The following is a 19550-nucleotide window of genomic DNA, read 5'->3' on the forward strand; positions in this document are numbered from 1 at the left end:
TAAGTACAGGTGAATATAAAACTACAGGTGAATATAGAATGACAGGTTTATGTAAAACTACAGGTGTATATAGAACTAAAGGTGTATATATATAACTACACGTGTATTTATAGAACTATAAGTGTGTACACAGAACTACAGATCTATATATAACTACAGGTGTATATAGAACTACAGGTGTATATAGAACTACAGGTGTATATAGAACTACAGGTGTGAATATAGAACTACAGGTGTATATAGAACTACAGGTGTATATAGAACTACAGGTGTATATAGAAGTACAGGTGTATATAGAACTACAGGTGTATATAGAAGTACAGGTGTATATAGAACTACAGGTGTATATAGAAGTACAGGTGTATATAGAACTACAGGTGTATATAGAACTACAGGTGTATATAGAACTACAGGTGTATATATAGAACTACAGGTGTACATATAGAACAACAGGTGTGTATATAGAACTACAGGTGTATGTATAGAACTACAGGTGTGTATATAGAACTACAGGTGAATATAGAATTACAGGTGTATGTATAGAACTACAGGTGTGTATATAGAACTACAGGTGTGAATATAGAACTACAGGTGTGTATATAGAACTACAGGTGTATATATAGAACTACAGAGGTATATAGAAGTACAGGTGTATATAGAACTACAGGTGTATATAGAACTACAGGTGTATGTAAAACTACAAGTGTATATAGAACTACAGGTGTGTGTATAGAACTAGATGTGTGTGTAGAACTACAGGTTTCCATAGAACTACAGGTTTCCATAAAACTACAGGTGTATATAGGTGTGTGTATAGAACTCCAGTTTTGTATATAGAACTGCATGTGTATATAGAAATACAGGTGTGTGTATATAGAACTACATGTGTGTGTATAGAACTACAGGTGTGTATATAGAACTACAGGTGTATATATAGAACTACAGGTGTACATATAGAACAACAGGTGTGTGTATAGAACTACAGGTGTGCATGTAGAACTACAGGTGTAAATAGAACTACAGGTGTGTATATAGAACTACAGGTGTGTGCATAGAACTACAGGTGTGTATGTAGAACTACAGGTGTGTACAGAATTACGTGTTTCCATAGAACTACAGGTGTATATAACTACAGGTGTATGTAGAACTACAACTTCGATTGATAAAACAATGCAAAAGTATCTAAAAATAGGACAAAAAAATGCACGGATTGAACGTTTGATGACCAACCAAAGTTAGTTGACAAAGCATGTCACATTATCCAAAATATATCAAAAGTATTACTCATGAATTGAAAAAATAAACCAACTGCGTGTCGTTGCATAAGAGTCGTGTTGTTTCATTAGAGATTTCAAAAATAGACTCCATCGGTGAGGTCTGGGTATTTTGATGATTTTGTTGAGAGGATTACCGTTAGGGGTCGCCTTTGCATGGGGTAGTATTTCTGCGGGTTCCGAGAAGTCCTCTGTATCAATTATGGCAGTTCCTGACACGCACCTAGCCGCGAATCAGGGGAGGCAACCGGCGATGAATGGATAAACATTCAAGACAAATACCGCGTGGAATTAATAAGGGTTTTAATACCTGCTTAATATGCATGTAGTGTGGCTATTATTTTACGTTTAGAGCATGCAACATTCGCTCCAGGAGACTGTATGGTCGCTATCAAACACGGTGGATGCGAACTAATGTAATAGCTGCCTTATTCATGTTGTACAAATATTGGCCATTGTGGTCGAAATACGAGAAGGTGTCTCATACTGCATTAACCCTTCCGACTTTCTCTTAGAATCATTTGTAGGAAACCATATTTGATCAGAAAATTGTGATTGATAATGATAGATACTCTAGTAGAAGCAAAGGAGATACAAAAAGGCCAAAAAATCAAATTACATGCATTTTGATTATTTTGATTGATTTGTGGATAATTTCAAACAATATAATGTTTCGCTGACAATGACAAAAAAATATTTAAAGGGCCCCAGTATTCGAGACATCGCTGATTTCAAGGGTCGTGTACTAAGGCAACACTACATAATGTGTTACTCAATGAGTGTACATACACAATGCAGAGGTCCTTCTCTGTCAGTGCTGTCTGTGGTCCGAACTGTAATCGCTGATATTACACCGTTCTGATTCCTCTTGATCTAAAGCGTGTTTGAGCTCAAAACCGGAGCGTGGCGATTTATGATTGACAGGGGCTTGATCATAGAACATATCAAGCGGAACCAGAACAGTGGCACACCGAGACGGCTGCTGGCTTCCGAATGTGTATGTAGGAGACCCGGATTGACTTGCTGAAAATTACATCGCATGTGAGAATACTCATCTGCTTCAATTACTGTGCACTGGTAGTAGAGGAGAAAATTACCTCCAATGTCGATAATTGACTTAGAACAGTATGCTACGATGGTGGAAAAACGGGACTCAAAGAACTGAGATAAAGAATGTTAAATTCCTTAGTGTTAGAATTTGACGTTTTTAATTTCTAATATCTAACCATGATGTTCAGGGTGAAACTGATGACTTTCTGCTTTGTGATTCTGTCTGTGGATTATTACGGGCATGGCTACAGTACTTACCCCCGGCGCTATAACAGGGACAGCGTGTGGGGTACCTGTCCCCAGCACTGCAGGTGTATGACCCTCAATAGCAGGGGAACCCGAGGACTTCTGGACACATGGGGAGAGGAGCAAGTGTCCGAAAAGACTTTGAAATATTTTTCCGGAGGCATCAACGATGAAGCTGCGAGAAGCGGTCGAAGCATGGTTTGCCAGGGTCTAAGAAAACTCCCAGACCCCATTCCCTCAGGTAAGACATCGACTGTAGGTACTTGTATATTTCACCCGATGTTGTATTTCACCTGATACTCTATTTTAATATAGAATAGATTAATATCAGACAGAAAGTTAATCTGATACGAAAAGTGTGTGATACTGAGAAAATATATTGCATATCATACTCTTCTGATTAATTACACAGGAATTATGGCAACCATTGGCACAAACTGCATCCCACAAAGCTTAAGAATATCTTGTCATAGAAATGTGTCTCTACAATGTATACATACATGTACATCCACAGGAAAGGTTTCGCAATATTTTTGTAACGTTAGTCATAATCACCTTGTGTAGCCATTAACAGGAAATAGATAATTAGAACAAAACATCTTTTTTTTTGTCCGCTTGGTACATAGAATTGTGAAACTCACATTTAAGATGATTCGTTAATCGATGTATATAATTAAAATTTACATTCCGTGTAGATTTCATTGTTTTTTTTTAACTCAGTAAAAGATTCTCTCATGCCTTGTCGTGGTTCACTCCGTATTTTTATACATACATATAAAATTTGTTTAGTTAGGATTCATACTACACCTGATTAATTTTGGTAAACTAAACAGCACACTGACAATGACACTGTTGTCTGATTTATATGGCGACACTGGCGGACTGTGTTCGGTGTCGCACGTGACACGGATCAGACTCCCCAGCCCGTGGCTATATAGCTTACAGTGTAATAAATAAACACACACACACCATAACTGCGACCTATACATTTACTATTATTCAATTAAAAGATCGTATCTATCCAGTCGTTAGAGGGACACTATTAGAGAAGATGGGAGAACTTTATACAATAACGACTGCTGATGGCAAGAGAGTATGTAAACAACGAGACAAATTATCATTGTATTCATTCACTCTAGAGTTAGAAATAAAACCACTGCTGCCTTCTTACACCCTCTATTGATACTTGAACAATACGGTGAGGCCACTTTTTATCTATATGTAACAAATTTTTTAAAGAGTTCATAAAGTTACTTGTGTTATTCTAGACAGATAACTTGTCTTCGATCTTCAAACAATATCTCTCTTCGATCTTCAGATACTTTAATTTTCCCCTTGAAGACCATTAAACATACGAGTTTTCGATCAGATCAGCTATTGCATGCTGTTAGTGGCACGTCAAAAGAGCAGGGTGCATGCTGGGATACCAACACTAAAACGATCATTGTACAGAAAGGGATAAAAAGAGATATCTGGAAAAAAATCTCTTAAAATGTTACTGACCAAATCCTTCATAGAAAAAATATACATGTTCCAAAAATTTTAATGAGATCCATCATTTGTTGTTTCTGAGCGGAAAACTGATGACGGCTGTTTGTATGGTGATTGCATACCACTTATAAGGAAAGCGCTTTAGGGGGAAAAGCTTTTTACAATGCCACAATGCTGTAGGAGAGATGGTTATATAGTATATAGGGTCATATTCAGCGTTTAGTTGGGGTTCAAGGAGGGATCTGTCAACTTAATTGGCGTGCGTATTCTTCCGGTGTGTCAAAAGACTCGTCGTCTCCTTCAACAAACTCTATTTTATTGAATTGTTTTCACTTCCATGTCAGTCAAGATGTTATCTCTGTCGTCTGAAGACATTTTCTCTTTGTGTAAGAAAACAATAATGGTCACTTGAAACGGTACTCTGAAATCATTAAATCAAACTGATAAATTATAATCCACCAAATTTACCCCTTTCAAATAAATCTACCAGATTACAATATGGATATGGGTATAGAATAGCTAGGTCTTATTGTTCTCAATACCTTAGAAAGCACCTTTGACTCTGTGAACTTTCACAAATGTAAGATAGAGAAAAAATATATACTACCTTCATGGTTTTGATACCTTGTTAAGAAAAGAAAACAGCGAAGTTTTATAATACCCTGCTATTGATGGTCAAGACATCTGTTTGCTTTCTCTATCGACAATTTTCTCCAAGATTAAATTATATTCAACATTTAAGTCTACAAGGGTATAAGTAATCGATCTCTTGACACAAGATCTTTCTTCAAACAATAATAATCAGGATTGTTACTGGGAATTTTTCAAAGCAAGTCCTGGACTCGTGGTTTATGGGCAGTTTAAGTCCCATGATATAGTATATAATACGTGTAACTGTATAAAAATATAATTCCCCTTCCAATGTGTATCCAACCAATACACTTCGTAACCATGCGAGTCCTAACTCTTGGGATGTTTGCAAAAATAAATATGTATCAATGTAGAAAATTTGAAAGAAAATTCCTTATGAATTTGTTAATTATTCAAAATAAGCACATTTGATTAAAGAAATGGATAAAAGAGAGAAAAACTAGTGTTATTATTTCTGGTATTTGCGATTTCATACTCATTGAACATGTTGAAAGCATTAACTACAAAACAGAAGTTTGAATGGAACTAGAACCTGGTTTGAGTGAATGTTCAAATGAAAACATCGATCTTTCAAAGTTAGATTTTCACTAGAGTCAAAAGACTTCTTGATCTGTAAAATTGGTCAAAAGATAATATTCCGTGGGACATTATTTTATTGGAACGGCACGGTAATGAAGTGGATTGGAAGTCTGTCTGAGCCGTGTGTGACGCTCTCTGGAGTTTATTAACGGTATTGGACTTGACGCTTATCCCCATTACAAGAAAGAAAGACATTGATGGCAGTTTGATGCTTTATGTATGTGTAGACACACTGAAAATAAAATCTTAACTGTGGTATCCCTGTTTAGTCGTGGACGGTAAATTATCTGTAGTTACAATCATTAATACATCCAGGATACATGTAGATACTCCATACCTCATGATGTCGATATATAAATTATCTCGTATCTTGTTTCATAGCCAAGAACTGTCCGCAGAAAGTGTGCAAAAGTCTTCCACCGAAGCCTGTCAAATTTTCCTTGTGTGCTATTCACGTTTAGGCCATTTTAAATTAATTTAGCTTCTCTTTAGACTTGGATTTATTTTATGAATGGAATAGCGGATAAAGTCGGAAGGGCTTTAAAAGTAAATCTTGATAACATTTGCGCTTATCATCACACTATTGACTTATGAATGACTTTGTCACATGCTTATTAATTTTGGCGTGAACATTTTGATGTATGTATGAAAAGCAGCGACCGCAGGAGGGCAGCACATAATACGCGCAGCGCCCCCTGTGTGGAACATCGGCCAGTGAATTAGCTTTTAAAATAGTACCAAGTTTTTCCCCGTGTGCACATCGTCTATTTGTCATTCAACAATTTAAAGTTCCGTTGTAATATAAAATATAGATAAAATTAGCCGATATACCTTTTAAACGAATACATGGCAACGCGCATATATTAATATGAAACGACACCGGACTGACTTACAATGTAGCCTTGCGCTGTGCGATTTCTTCCGGCAGATTGTATACAGATAATGTCAAAAGTGACCTAGGATTATCCAAACCCGACCCCGGATAACCGCCCCAGCTGTCATATCGTAAGCTGCATGTCAATGGTTGGCAAACTACAGGCTTTTCAGAATATACACGCACTGTAAATTTCTTATCTTTTTTTTATAACATTAAATATAATGTATTTGGTCCAGCTGAGCGACCTATTTTTAAAACCAGATCTTGTCGGCACTGTTCTGTAAATCATTTCGTTTTACTTCACTAAAATCAATATTAAATCGATTTGCAAACTACCTTTTAAAAAACGTTCACACTTTCTCTCTTATCTGTTATTCGTCGAAAAAAAATTCCTTCAACCATATTGCAAGAATATACGCAACATAGAATTAGAATAAAACGAATATAAATCTTTCCAAAAATCAGCATGATTTTTTTTCTGGTATGATATTGATGGAAAAAGTATTTCATCAAGATGATATAAGAGAGAGAAAAAAAATGAATGTACTTAGTTTCCCTGTATCTATTGGGGTCTTTGCACACCATGGTCGGTCTTGAGTTGCCTATCTCGTGGAATTACCAGTGGCGTATGATATATATGTTGTCAGGCTCTAGTTAAAACATACAGAGGAAATGAATGAGAGCAAGTGTATCAATGAAGGGCACACCTGCGATAGGAGAAATGACTTGTTCCCTATCACCTGCCAGCATTACACACATATATATGTATTTATAACATTCAAACATCTCGCTGAGTTACGGTATCGATAGGTATCTACAAAGTCGTTAACATAAAAGAGGTTTCGTGTCGAATCGACTTGCTCGAACTGTATACCTACTGAAACTAGATAGGGATGTATCATTATCGATGAAAAATGTCAACTCCGCGTTTCACGCACCTGTTTACTGTCGATGGTTGCAATGCAGGGGGTCGCGTGAGCTGGGCTAGTTCAAGTACATCATAGTATTTCTATCCTCAAAATACCACAATAAAAACGTCGATAAAATACATGTATACTTCATCTACACAAATCACCGCTATAAAAGTAATTAATCTTAATTCACGGTTTTTTATAAGCACTAATGATTTTTGAATTCAGAAATGAGAAACCCGCCATTAGTTAAGCCTAGCAGACAAGTTAAGAGACACATTGTCAAACGTTATAATTATTTTAAAAGCTGCCATGAGATCTCTCAACAGATAAAATAACGTGAAAATCAGAGAATTTCTCCCATAAAACTACTACAAATACTCGATCACACCTGAGTGATCGGAACAACACGGAATACGTTGATTATTTCACCTGATTAGGCACGGAATGACTAAGGTGACAGAACGAAATCCGAGTGTCCAAGCTATTCTTACAGACAGAAATTACACTAGGAGAGAAAGAAAACGTTGTCTGGTGTTTAAAATAAAGTAATCATGTGTAAACGTTTGACGTCTTGACAACAAAACTGACAAAGAACATACAAAAGGAACGAGAAAAGGAATGCCTGACGGTTTCTCTATACTGTCATCTGCACTGTTGGGAAAACTTAAAACGGTCGCCATTTCTTCAGTCGAATCCTTGCGATTCCAAACTAGACAAAGAAGTGCAAGCGGGAATAAAATTAACAGGATCACAATTTATAAAATTACATCTAAATGATAATCCTTTTTCTAAGATTTCATCAGAATACGAAACAATTCAGTTTTCAGAATTGTTTTTTCTTGTGTTAACGTTGAATGTTATAGATGTGTTTGCTGATAGTTTGCAGCTTTAAATATAATTTTATATTTTTAAAACTTAGCTTTAAGTACAAAAAAATTATATCAAAAATCGTCTAAAGCTCGATAGCTTGAAAATGGGACCGCAATGTGATGTTTTATCTAACGAACACGTGGTTTTATGTGCTGTGTGTTACTGTAGATAGAAACAGATAAAGCACGGAAATCATTTCATCTCATTCTAATAACAGCAGATTATGTTAATTAAAAATTCTCAAAGAAAATATCAAAAGATTTTCTAGTTCACTTAAATAACCTTCAATAAAATAAGCCAAATCCGTTGATTTCAAATACGATTTAAAACGATATCTTTTTTAATGACTAGAAATAATCCAAAATATAATTTTGAAATAGAAAAAAAATAGGGATCAATTTTTGATATTTTCTGGCGAATCTCCCTTTTCGAAGAACAGAGTTTACTAGGAGATTGCAGATAGGAAATGAATTTAATGGTGAGCATGTTTTAATGTGAATCAGTGCAATTTACACCAGGGTCGTTGATGGTGGAGGTCTGACCCCACCCACCGCAGTGTTCAACGTTTCTTAGATACATGTCCGCCTCTTGTAAAGGTTTTCATACATAGTGATCTACCTCGAAATAATCAACACCAGATGCGATCTAAAATGGAGAAGATTCATTTTACGCCATTGCTTCGTTAGAATGTAGACCATCTGACATATTAACGGCACAGTAGCGTAACTCAGCGAAATCGCAATAAACGCACTATTTAGTGTATTCACAAATTAGCGTGACCCTGCAATGACAGATAAATAGAGAATTCCATGATTTAGATGAAATAATAAAGTAGTACTCTTCCGTCTTTGTCAAATTAAATTAAAAAACCCGCGAAATAAAGTACATATGTACCCATGTATGCAGGCAGAACCACGTGATCAAAACAATTATGACAAGATGGTTCAGATTTGTCGATTGAACAAGATACACTCTTACATACTAAGGAATACATTAACGACACCTGTGACCTTAAACTAATGGTCACGTACATTGTTAATCAATGGAAAAATCTCATAAATTGATAAGAAAATTGAAATGTACAGTGCGTTACAGTTCGTTGTAAAAGCGAGCAGGCAAGGCACATCAATTAACCTTGTAAACGAGTTAATGAATACAAACTGCAACTGTAAAATGCGATTCCATTATCTCATTAGCTGTGTGTTGGTAAGTTAGGGAGTTCACCTGCTCCGGAGCATACCGCCTTCTCGTAAACAGCGCCAGGGAGAATACAGGAAGAGGTTTTTACGAAGTTCAGAGTCTTAAAAACAAACACCAGATCAACAATGATAAAGGATCTGCATTTGGTGCATCGAACATAAAAAAAACCTCAAGACATAATAACAAAACATTAGGTCAATAAAAACAGAAGATGACTGGTAACAAAAATACCTGCTGCCAAACTATAATAACACGTAATGAAATGGAATGAAAATATACGATGTACAGCATGGATTGTGACAGAATACATTGAAAGCATTTCATCAAGTGTACATTGCTTAGTCCGTCAAAACCATTAACTGAAAATCACGAGAACAGCCATCTTTGACGGTACTGTCTTCAAAGAGCTCTCTTCATCACAAGAATTGCATTGGACATGTAATGGTTAAAACATATTCATTAACCTGTAGCAGATGTTTTAGGCAAAGATGTAGTCAAGGTTTTTAGAAAAACGTCTGCCAAGTCGGAATATGAAATACAATTTTTTCCACAATTTTTCATACGGAAATGAGGACAGTAACATTCTTTTACAGCATTGTTTTGTTCATCTATATTTAAAACACATACAACCGGTATCAGAGACTGCTTGCTATGCAGAATCCAGGATGACAGTATATAACTTGTTTTTTGTTTTATGGGGTTTTTGTTTTGGCTGATTTATTCCAAACAGCTGTGATAATTTACTACGGTTTTTTAATTTAATATTCATTCAATTGCATAATTCTCTTTAAACTGTAATCGTTTTCCCACAAACAATTATTTTCGCTATATTTTCAGATATTTCCAAATTGACAATATTCGGAGACAGTAGCGGGAGTGGACCAGGCGGAAGGACGGATATTACAGTAGATACCCGGATCAAAACTTTAGAAAGACGTTCATTTCGCGGCAACATGCGTCTGAAGGAAATCTCCATGTCAGGCAATAACTTGGGTATTCTTTATCCGTATGTCTTCTACCACCTCCGAGATCTAAAGATCCTTAATCTTCCAAACAACAATATACGCCATATGTCAGCGGCTGCGTTTCATGGGCTATTTAGCTTACATGAGTTGAATCTTTCTGACAACATGATACGATTCTTCCCGACGCCCCTGTTTAATTACCTCCGTGAATTGCGAAGCGTTAATTTGAATGGCAATAAAATCAGAGCGATACAGAGAAACATGTTTCGAGCGCTTGGAAAGCTGGAGAAACTCGATCTTTCACGAAATAATATCACCGATATGTATGACGACACGTTCTATCACAACACGGAACTGACCGAGTTGTACCTCAGTGGAAACAGACTTTGGAAGCTACGACCGGAATGGTTCCAAAAATTAAACAAATTGAAGAGTTTATCCCTGAGGGGCAATATGATTAAAACCGTAGAGCCAAACTCGTTTAGTAATCTTTACAATCTGAAAGACTTGCTGTTATCTGCTAACATGCTTCAGACTCTGCAGGATGGAGCATTTAAAAACCTTAAACAACTGGACATTTTGGATGTGTCCACTAACGATCTGACAACCGTACCCACGTCCTGTTTTGAGGATCTTCAATCTTTGAAGGAGCTATATCTTGGAAAAAACAAGCTGTCAATCATTCAGAATGGAACTTTTAACTTTGGCGGCAATTTGAACTTGCTCGATCTTTCAGGAAACTTGATTGAAACAGTAGAGAGGGAAGCATTGTACCCTATCAACCAAGTCCACACCATAGATTTCTCAAGAAACAAGATTCGAATTATCACCAAGGACTTCATTAAGCGACTCAATAACCTACAAGATCTCAATTTAGCCGATAATTTTATTCAGGATATTGAGCAGGGTGCATTCAGTGGTGCTGTGAAACTAACTCACTTAAACCTGAAGAACAACAAAATGAAAAGAATTGGTCAAAAAACATTTGAGTCATTGACCATATTAAAGTCTCTAGACTTAGGACAGAATACCATCAACAATATTCATCCAAGTGGCTTAACAACGCTCAGAAACTTACGTTCGCTAAGTATTAGGGATAACAAAGTTTCGAAATTAGAGGCAAACTTGTTTTTGTCCTTGTATAAACTGCTAGAGTTGGACGTATCAAACAACAGACTTAAGGCACTGTCCAATCAGAGCTTTGTTGGTTTGCTGAACTTGGAGGATCTTGATTTGGAGGCCAACAATATCCACGACATCGCCCCTGAAACCTTCAGATCCTTGCCTAGGGTTGTAACTCTCGATCTTAAGGGAAATAAACTTATCAATTTCAATTTCTCTGTTATTTCCGAGTTACCCTACCTCTCGATGTTGGACCTAAGTGAGAATAACTTGTTTAATGTAGAGATCGGCGAAAATGTCAAGTTAAGACTCAGTGAATTAAGCCTTTCAAAAAATAACATAAAAGAACTTTCCGAGAAAGTGAAGAGAATCATGTCCTCCTCCTCTGTGCTTTTGCTGGATGGCAACCCTTGGAATTGTAATTGTAAGGTTAAATGGCTGAAAGACCCTATGTTGTCACGGCAGATCCGACTCCAATCAACCAATGATGTAATCTGCAAAGCACCGACAAAATTACACGGTAAAAAGGTACGTGATACGTCACACAAATTTCTAGTCTACCAAATGACATTCCAATGGTAGTTTGTTAACGCGAGAGGCATGTGTAAATCATACGCTACTGGTAACAGAATAATTGATGAATGTATGGGTCCATACCAAAATACTCCATATGCACAAGTCTTTAATCAGTTTCCTTGTAGCAATTTTACCAAACAAAATACACTAATAAGTGGGGTTTTTTTTCATTTAGTTGTTTGACCTATCGGACAAAGAATTAGCCTGTCAAACTACGAAGGACAGAAATTCAACAGCTATCCAGATGTGCGAAGGATCCAACTTTGTGAAAAAGCGTTGGTATTCTCCGAGGTAAGCTCGTACGCATGTGTGAACCCTCAAAACTTTGTAAATGAAAAACGAAAGAAAACATACATATATCATTATAATGCAAGTTGAACATTATACATAACGTTTTTAAAGACTCAAATACTGAAAAGGGTCATATCCCTCACGGTTACTTCCTGTGTTGTCAGTTATTCATGTCAGTCATCTAAATGCTCTCTCTTTTTACAATTCTTCAGATCCGTTCGAAAGGCCCTGCTGTCACGACACGCAACCATTGTGGATGAAAACGAGGCTCTGGTGGTTAATGGAATTATGGTTTCTGAGGATTGGGTTCTTACATTAGGAAGTAGTACTAATGCAATCTTGCAGTCAACGAATCCGAATAGTTTCCGAGTCAAAGTTGGGAGGACCAAAGGTTATCGATCTATAGTTCGTGTATTCAGACATCCGCTTATTCGGTATGGAACACAATATAACGTGGCTCTCATAAGACTAAAATACAAGAAGAAGAACCCGGATCAATCATGCATCATCACAGAAAAACAGTACAAAATATTGACAAGTATATTCAAACACATTTCCATAACTACAAGAGTTAAAGGGAAAACAAAGTTCACAAAATTGAAGCCTCGACGAGGGCGCATCTCCAAATCTTGTTCTAAGAAGAATTTAATATGTGCTACAATCAAGAACCCAAAGAAAGGAATGATGTTGATGGATGGTTCCCCGATGTACTTGGGACACAATGGGGACTATAGACTAGCAGGCATTGGGATGGACCTCCCTGCAAAGAAGGACCACAAGTACAATTTTATTCCTTTGTGGTCTGTCTCAGAGTGGATGCAAACTGTAATAGACGAATACAATACCAAGTGTCATCTGAACACTAAAGGAGTAGACGTGTGCGCAGACCTTGCTCTGCCTACGTTCAAAGACATGGCAGACAAACTTCGCAGGCCTGAGCACCACTAATTGTGGATTGTGAATATTCTTTCAGTGCTGGAATATAATGCACTATAATGTGTGACAATTTTGTATAATGATGGGTATAATGACGTCCGAACATCACCCCACAGAGAACGATGTAATGGATGAAACACAAAAATGTTTCAAAGTAATATGCAATATTACTCATCTCATTCCATTACCAGATTGAAATCGCCGTCAATTTTACAGACAGCCATTGCGTAACTCAATATTTAATGGAATCCAATGTAATTATTTGAACCATTGGTGAGGAGAACATGTAATTTATCATTATTAATTGCAATCAGTTTATTTTTTTGCTCCAATTGTTGTAAATATGAATGCGTGCTGGAGTAGTTTGTCGGGATCGTGCAGTTCGATTTCCCGTCACAGGTCTCTGTATATACTTATCTATTGTTTGATGTTTCACTTTATATACTTCATACAACGGGGGAGTGCTAGTGTAAAGTTCTTAACAATGCTTCCTCTGGTCGCCTCGCGCCATCAAACCTTCTTCCACGGAGCGGATGTAATCACACACGACTTTATGAATAATTAATTATTGCCAGCTTCTTTTATGTGGTTGTACAACACACGACCTTGTGAATAATCATTGCCTGCTTCTATGTGTTTGTACAAAATCTAAAGAGAACTGTATAAACCATATTTTGTCGTTTTTGTTAGAGAGTTTTTGTTATGTGACTATTTTCGTTATATTTTGATTTTTTAATGGATTAAAAGTTAGGAAAACAGCGTTCTGGTGTCCAAGAGACTTTATCAATTACATAATGAATGGCATGATAATGGATAAGAATAATAAATATAGGATAGAAATGAAATTAGACAATTTTCGAAAATACATTGTATTCTAATTCTGATTTCTCTACAATCTAAATTACTGAATATGAATCGGTTAACTCGAAATCCTAAAACTACGTAACCTACACTTGCGTTCTGAATTTTTTTTCTGATCATAATCTTCGATTATTGCATGTATGGTAGAAAGCTGATCATAATAAATAAAATTGCAAGCAGATATCTCTCACCATGAGTAACCATCAAACATCTTCCTCGCATTTCTTTTTAAACAGACATACACTTACAAGAATATTGAAGACTTTAAATTCCTCAGTTATAAGACACACGGACAAGACAGAACGATTTGCCCTCCTTTGATAAACATATTCTAAGAATACCAGAATTAGTATCATAATCTGTTTGAAATCCGACCAAAAAGAGATGCCTGTATCTCATTGTTTCTCTTTCGTTTTCTTTATACAACCCCTTGGGAATATTTAATCCACAGAAGAGATCTTATTTTCATGGACTGCCACGATTTGACGTTATTATTAACGTTCGAGTATCGTTTCAGAATGTGGTCTGTGCATTCAAACATTACATATACACAAAGTTTATTTTTCGTGAAAGCAATAAAGGTGCCAAGAAATCGATGATATTCTACAGTTACATGTTAAGAGAAATGAGATACTCACTTTGGGAATGTTCGAAAAGATATACCTGTTATTCAGAGAGGACTAGCCTGTGAGTGATACCCATGTACACGGTATATATCTACACATTTTTATTTGATTAAACATCTTTTAAATTAATTATACAGATCTGCCCGATTTGGGGAATAGGTAGTAAAATGGTTTGCCATGTAGGACGTTATGAACACGCGTTTCTATTGATAGCAATGTTGATATTGAACAACCGAGGGCTACATATTATGTGCATTGTATTAGGTTATAAGGATCCTCAACAATGGATTATAGATTAGATATCTCTCAGCCATTCTATATTTCTTTAAACATGATAAAGTGCATAGCTAACAGGTAACTTAAAACAACAGCAACAAAAATAATTTTTTTTTGTAGAACAGTTCATTCATTTTGGTATCAATGAAAAGAAAATTAATACAGAATACACAGACATGTGCACTTACATGTATATAATGTGCAAATACAAGTATACACTATGTCGTAGCGTGAAAGTGAAGTTGCTATTTAATGGGACATACGAAAGGAAAGAAGTAGGCGGGGGAGGGGTGTGTGAATTTAGGACAGTGTTTGCCTTTGGTGATGGGGGGGGGGGTGTGAATTTAGGACAGTGCTTGCCTTTGGTGATGGGGGGGGGGAGGGTGAATTTAGGACAGTGCTTGCCTTTGGTAAAAAGTATAAATCTACATATATTTATCTAAATAACAAAAATCGTTATGATTTCTTTCCATTTAATCCACAATTCTTTTTTAATCAAAATTTCTTTTTTGTGGTGATTCCAAAAGTAGTCTCAACGCCAAATTCTATTTTTAAAGTTGAAATTTGTAGCTAGGATGACATTATTTGTAAAGCTGTGACTTCTGTCAAGTTTATCTGACATACTGACGGATGAAAACGAAAGTGGGCGATAATATATTGAAGAACCAGCTTAACAAGCTCTATATGCGAAATGCATGTTCTCTTTATAAATGCTGACACCCTCCCCCTTTGCCATAACCTTGAGAAATTGAATGAATAGCATCATTACTTTAATATCTTATCTTCGGACCGTTTTCAGATATTGAATGATTTAGGGACAAATGTCCAGTGGGATGTAGTAATCCAATAAAAAGAACCGCTGTACAAGGTGTTACTTATTGCCTTATCAACGTCATAAATCCCCCATACTACTACTGATTAAGTTGTTCAATGTGAACGGTATTGGACACTATCTTACTCTGCCCCCAGAATGTATGATGAATTAATTGGTCGTCATCTACAATATGCACTGCATTAAATTCAAGGTGTTAATTCTATTTTCTTGGTTTTGAGTTAAATTAAGAAATGCATACTATTTATAAAGAGATCACAGCAACATAATATCCTTAAAATATGTCAATTTCATATCTTTTTTAAGTTCTAAAATCATAACATTTTTAAAGATTGGAATGGGGAAAATGCTAATCTGTTTCTTTCTTTCACCAAGCACTTTTTATTTAAGTACGTCGATCTTACTGCATACAAAGATGTTTAACGGTATATTGAAATCGCATTGTGAATTACTTTTACAGAAACCAGTAACTGAAAAACCCATGAATTGACTGAGCCTTGCAAAGTGACTGATTGTCAATTTCTGATATATTCAGACATTGCGGTAGCCTGTTCAATGGCCGCGTATCTAGTAACCTGAAAGTCGCGATTCTTTAACTGTGATCGCAAGCAAACTGGACTACACTTATTCATCTACACCAAGGTTCCATAAAATACCTTAAGTTCTTGTAACTCGTATTTTCTCGCATGCTGTCGATTATGCGTGTATATTAGCCAAACGGCTTATATAATTTCCGGAAATCTCTGCCAGCTTTTGTCTGTGTAGATTTATTACCACCAGTGCAGCAACAGAATATATTTTTATTTTCATCCAAGCCAAATTAAAGGAATTAAAAGGTGTGAAAATTTATAGTGATTTTATAGTGTAATTTTGTTAGTTGTAAAATAAAAGTTTAGTTGACATTCAGTGAGATACATAGACCACATATAAAAAAATTGTGGAATATCAAATATTAGATACAAGAAAAGAAAAAAACAACAAAAACAAAAAACAAAAAAACAAAAAACAAAACAACGACAACAACAACAACCAGCAAAAGCATCTATGTTAAAAATTATGGAATATCAAATATTGCATTAAAAAACATTCAGCAAAAACATCTGTATTGCTACTAGGAGTAGAGCACTAAATTAGATTATCCTGATAATGAATCATTTTGCATTGTATAATCCTGTTCTATTAGGAAAGAAGTCATTTTTGATAAATTGAACTGTCATAATTCGAGAGTGTAAAAACAATGAGGAAATGAATAAAGTGAGCCAGCCGTTCTGCATGTGTTCAATTCTATAGAACATAATTCACGAACTGTGTAAAGCTAAATGCTGAAAGTAAATTACGACACCCTCCACCCACGCCTAATGGTGTAATCAAGGCGGCCTCATAAAAACGAAAGTTACACACCTGGATTTCATAGATGTCAAAGGTAAATATACACTTTCCCGTTCAATAAACAGCCCTGATATTCTGGTGTTAAACTAGAGGCTGGAGGCTTGTATCAATCTCCCTGCGAATTTTATCATTCGTTATTCATTCATTCTCCGTAAACAGGAAACGGAATCATCTAGAATCATTACAAGACAATATTTTCAAATATTCAGCTCTCCTTCGACGCCAAATAAACTGACCTCTAAAATAATGTCGACGTCACACTGACCTTTAAAATAATGTCGACGTCAGACTGACCTCTAAAATAATGTCAACGTTAGACAGACTGACCTCTAAAATAATGTTGACGTCAGACAGACTGGCCTCTAAAACAATGTCAACGTCAGGCTGATCTCTAAAATAATGTTGACGTCAGACAGACTGACCTCTAAAACAATGTCAACGTCAGACAGACTGACCTCTAAAATAATGTCGACGTCAGACAGACTGACCTCTAAAATAATGTCGACGTCAGACAGACTGACCTCTAAAATAATGTCGACGTCAGACAGACTGACCTCTAAAATAATGTCAACGTCAGACTGACCTCTAAAATAATGTCAACGTCAGACTGACCTCTAAAATAATGTCAACGTCAGACTGACTGTTCACTAAGAATTTCAACGTTAAACAGACGGACTACTAAGATAAGTCATATTAAAGCTTTTTGTAAATTAGGATATAACCGTATTTTTGTCTGTCTATAAGTCGGCGTGTCCATCCCTATAAAGCTGTGGAGACTGTAAAGTATCCCAGGCTCAGCAATAACCCCTTAGACTACTTGTTACCAGTTTAGAAACACACATTTGGTAAGATGTCTTTGTAAAAATCCACCTGTTGTTGTTTTCTTATGATATTTGCGTCGTCCTTCTAACCGACAGAGGATACCATAAACCGCGCTCCTCTGCTGACGTAAGAATAAAAGTGGAGATGATCAATGATAGTACTATGATGGGAAAAATAAAGAAATGGTTTCATCGAGGTAAATTTTTTTTAAATTCAGACTAAAAGAAACAGTATTTGAATTAAAATTCCAGTAAACTTGTTTGTTTATCATTTAAATCCGTTTATTGTATTCGAATTTGAAGTCTAGACTATGTGTCTTCTGAGTTAAGATGATTAGTGAGATCAATAAAGATATGAATAATAATCAAACTGTGAAGTACATGTTGATTACCTCGAGAGAGTACAATAACCTAGCAAGGAGCGCTAAGCATTTGATGCGTGAGTTTTCTGATCTGCTGTAGTTACTTCGCTTGTGCCGATCAAGCTATCATCGTCGCCAGGATCATCGAACAAAAAAGCGTTACTTTCACAAACTACTGCTAACAGGACAGAAATATGTAAACCTTTGTCAATTTTTGAATTGCAAGATTTATTTACTAATAATCAATTTATACATGTAAATATAACAGGCAAATGGTCGTGTAAGATGAACGAGTCATACTTAATATACATGTACATGTCGTGTCGCAGGGTAATTAGTCGGGAGGACAAATTCAAAATATGGGCTGTTTTTTGTTGTGTTTTTTTTTTTTTTTTTTTATCAAAATCTATATTGTTGGTGTCAGAAATAAAATATGTTTCTTGTTGAAATGAATTAAATACATTCCACAGACAGAAAAGAATTAGGTACCTCTGATGAGATAAGTTAACACAAGAGTTCAAGAGAGCCCAAGAAATTCTTGTGTTGGACGGAGAGAACGGGATTACATTTAACCTTGTGATTCAAGTACACATTTTTGAAATGTGTAAAATAACCATATTCCTTTCTTAATAGCATGGTGGTGGGCAATAAAGCTCACAAATTTCCGTTTGATTTCTAAATGAAAGAGTTATAAAGGTATTAAATAATACCCCCTAATCTGAATGTAGTAAAAAATATAGAGCAAATGCATTTGATTATTTTCTCACTGGCAATTTGAATGCTACTTACAGGCCAAACAAGGAGACATAGAGACGGGGTTGATGTTGAAGTTTTTTAATCCCGTCTTAGTCTGAACTACAGTGAATTTTATTTAGTCTAATATTTCAAAATTTGAGCCTTACATATCTGTCAGGCTAATGATGGCGGTATCATAATATCTGAAACTGCCTGCTACACATGAAATCACATCTTAAAATCATTTCTTGAATAGACGGTAGCCATCATATCAGTTAACAAAAATCTGTGTATTCAATTCCTTTTTCCTGCACAACGAAAACTGAGATAGAGATCGGTGTATTAGCTGTGCAGTTGTGAAAGATTGCGAACATAAAGCAACCTTATAAAGTTATTAAACCAATTTTTGTTTACAATGTGCAAATGAAATGAGGATGTCTAATGTCTTAAAAATCAACTACTAATCTTAATTATAGTGTTTTATTTTGATGATATGTTATGCCATTTAATTTCATTTACAAAGTAATTGTGTTTTATTGCTGTATTCCTCTTCTTACCCTTGTAAAGCACCTTAGAGTAATTTGATTAATATAAGGTGCTATATAA

At 35.8% G+C, this 19550-nt stretch overlaps 1 protein-coding gene across 1 annotated transcript; it reads left to right on the forward strand.

Annotated features, from left to right (window-relative positions):
* Positions 1-2034: 2034 nt before the first annotated feature.
* Positions 2035-13802, forward strand: LOC125683624 (insulin-like growth factor-binding protein complex acid labile subunit). Its single transcript, XM_048924983.2, has 4 exons — positions 2035-2811; positions 9990-11767; positions 11991-12106; positions 12319-13802. Exons 1-4 carry the CDS (start codon positions 2502-2504, stop codon positions 13052-13054), a joined length of 2940 nt encoding a protein of 979 aa, XP_048780940.1. The 5' UTR covers positions 2035-2501; the 3' UTR covers positions 13055-13802.
* The last annotated feature ends 5748 nt before the right edge of the window (positions 13803-19550 follow it).

This window comes from Ostrea edulis, chromosome 6, assembly GCF_947568905.1.
Source record: "Ostrea edulis chromosome 6, xbOstEdul1.1, whole genome shotgun sequence".
NCBI lineage: Eukaryota > Metazoa > Mollusca > Bivalvia > Ostreida > Ostreidae > Ostrea > Ostrea edulis.

What these genes read in the sequence shown, in the direction of transcription:
- LOC125683624 (XM_048924983.2), top strand. Translation starts at nt 2,502, where the DNA reads ATGATGTTCAGGGTGAAACTGATGACTTTCTGCTTTGTGATTCTGTCT. An exon ending in CCCAGACCCCATTCCCTCAG is followed by an intron (nt 2,812 to 9,989) that starts GTAAGACATCGA and finishes CTATATTTTCAG; the next exon opens with ATATTTCCAAATTGACAATA. An exon ending in AAGCGTTGGTATTCTCCGAG is followed by an intron (nt 12,107 to 12,318) that starts GTAAGCTCGTAC and finishes ACAATTCTTCAG; the next exon opens with ATCCGTTCGAAAGGCCCTGC.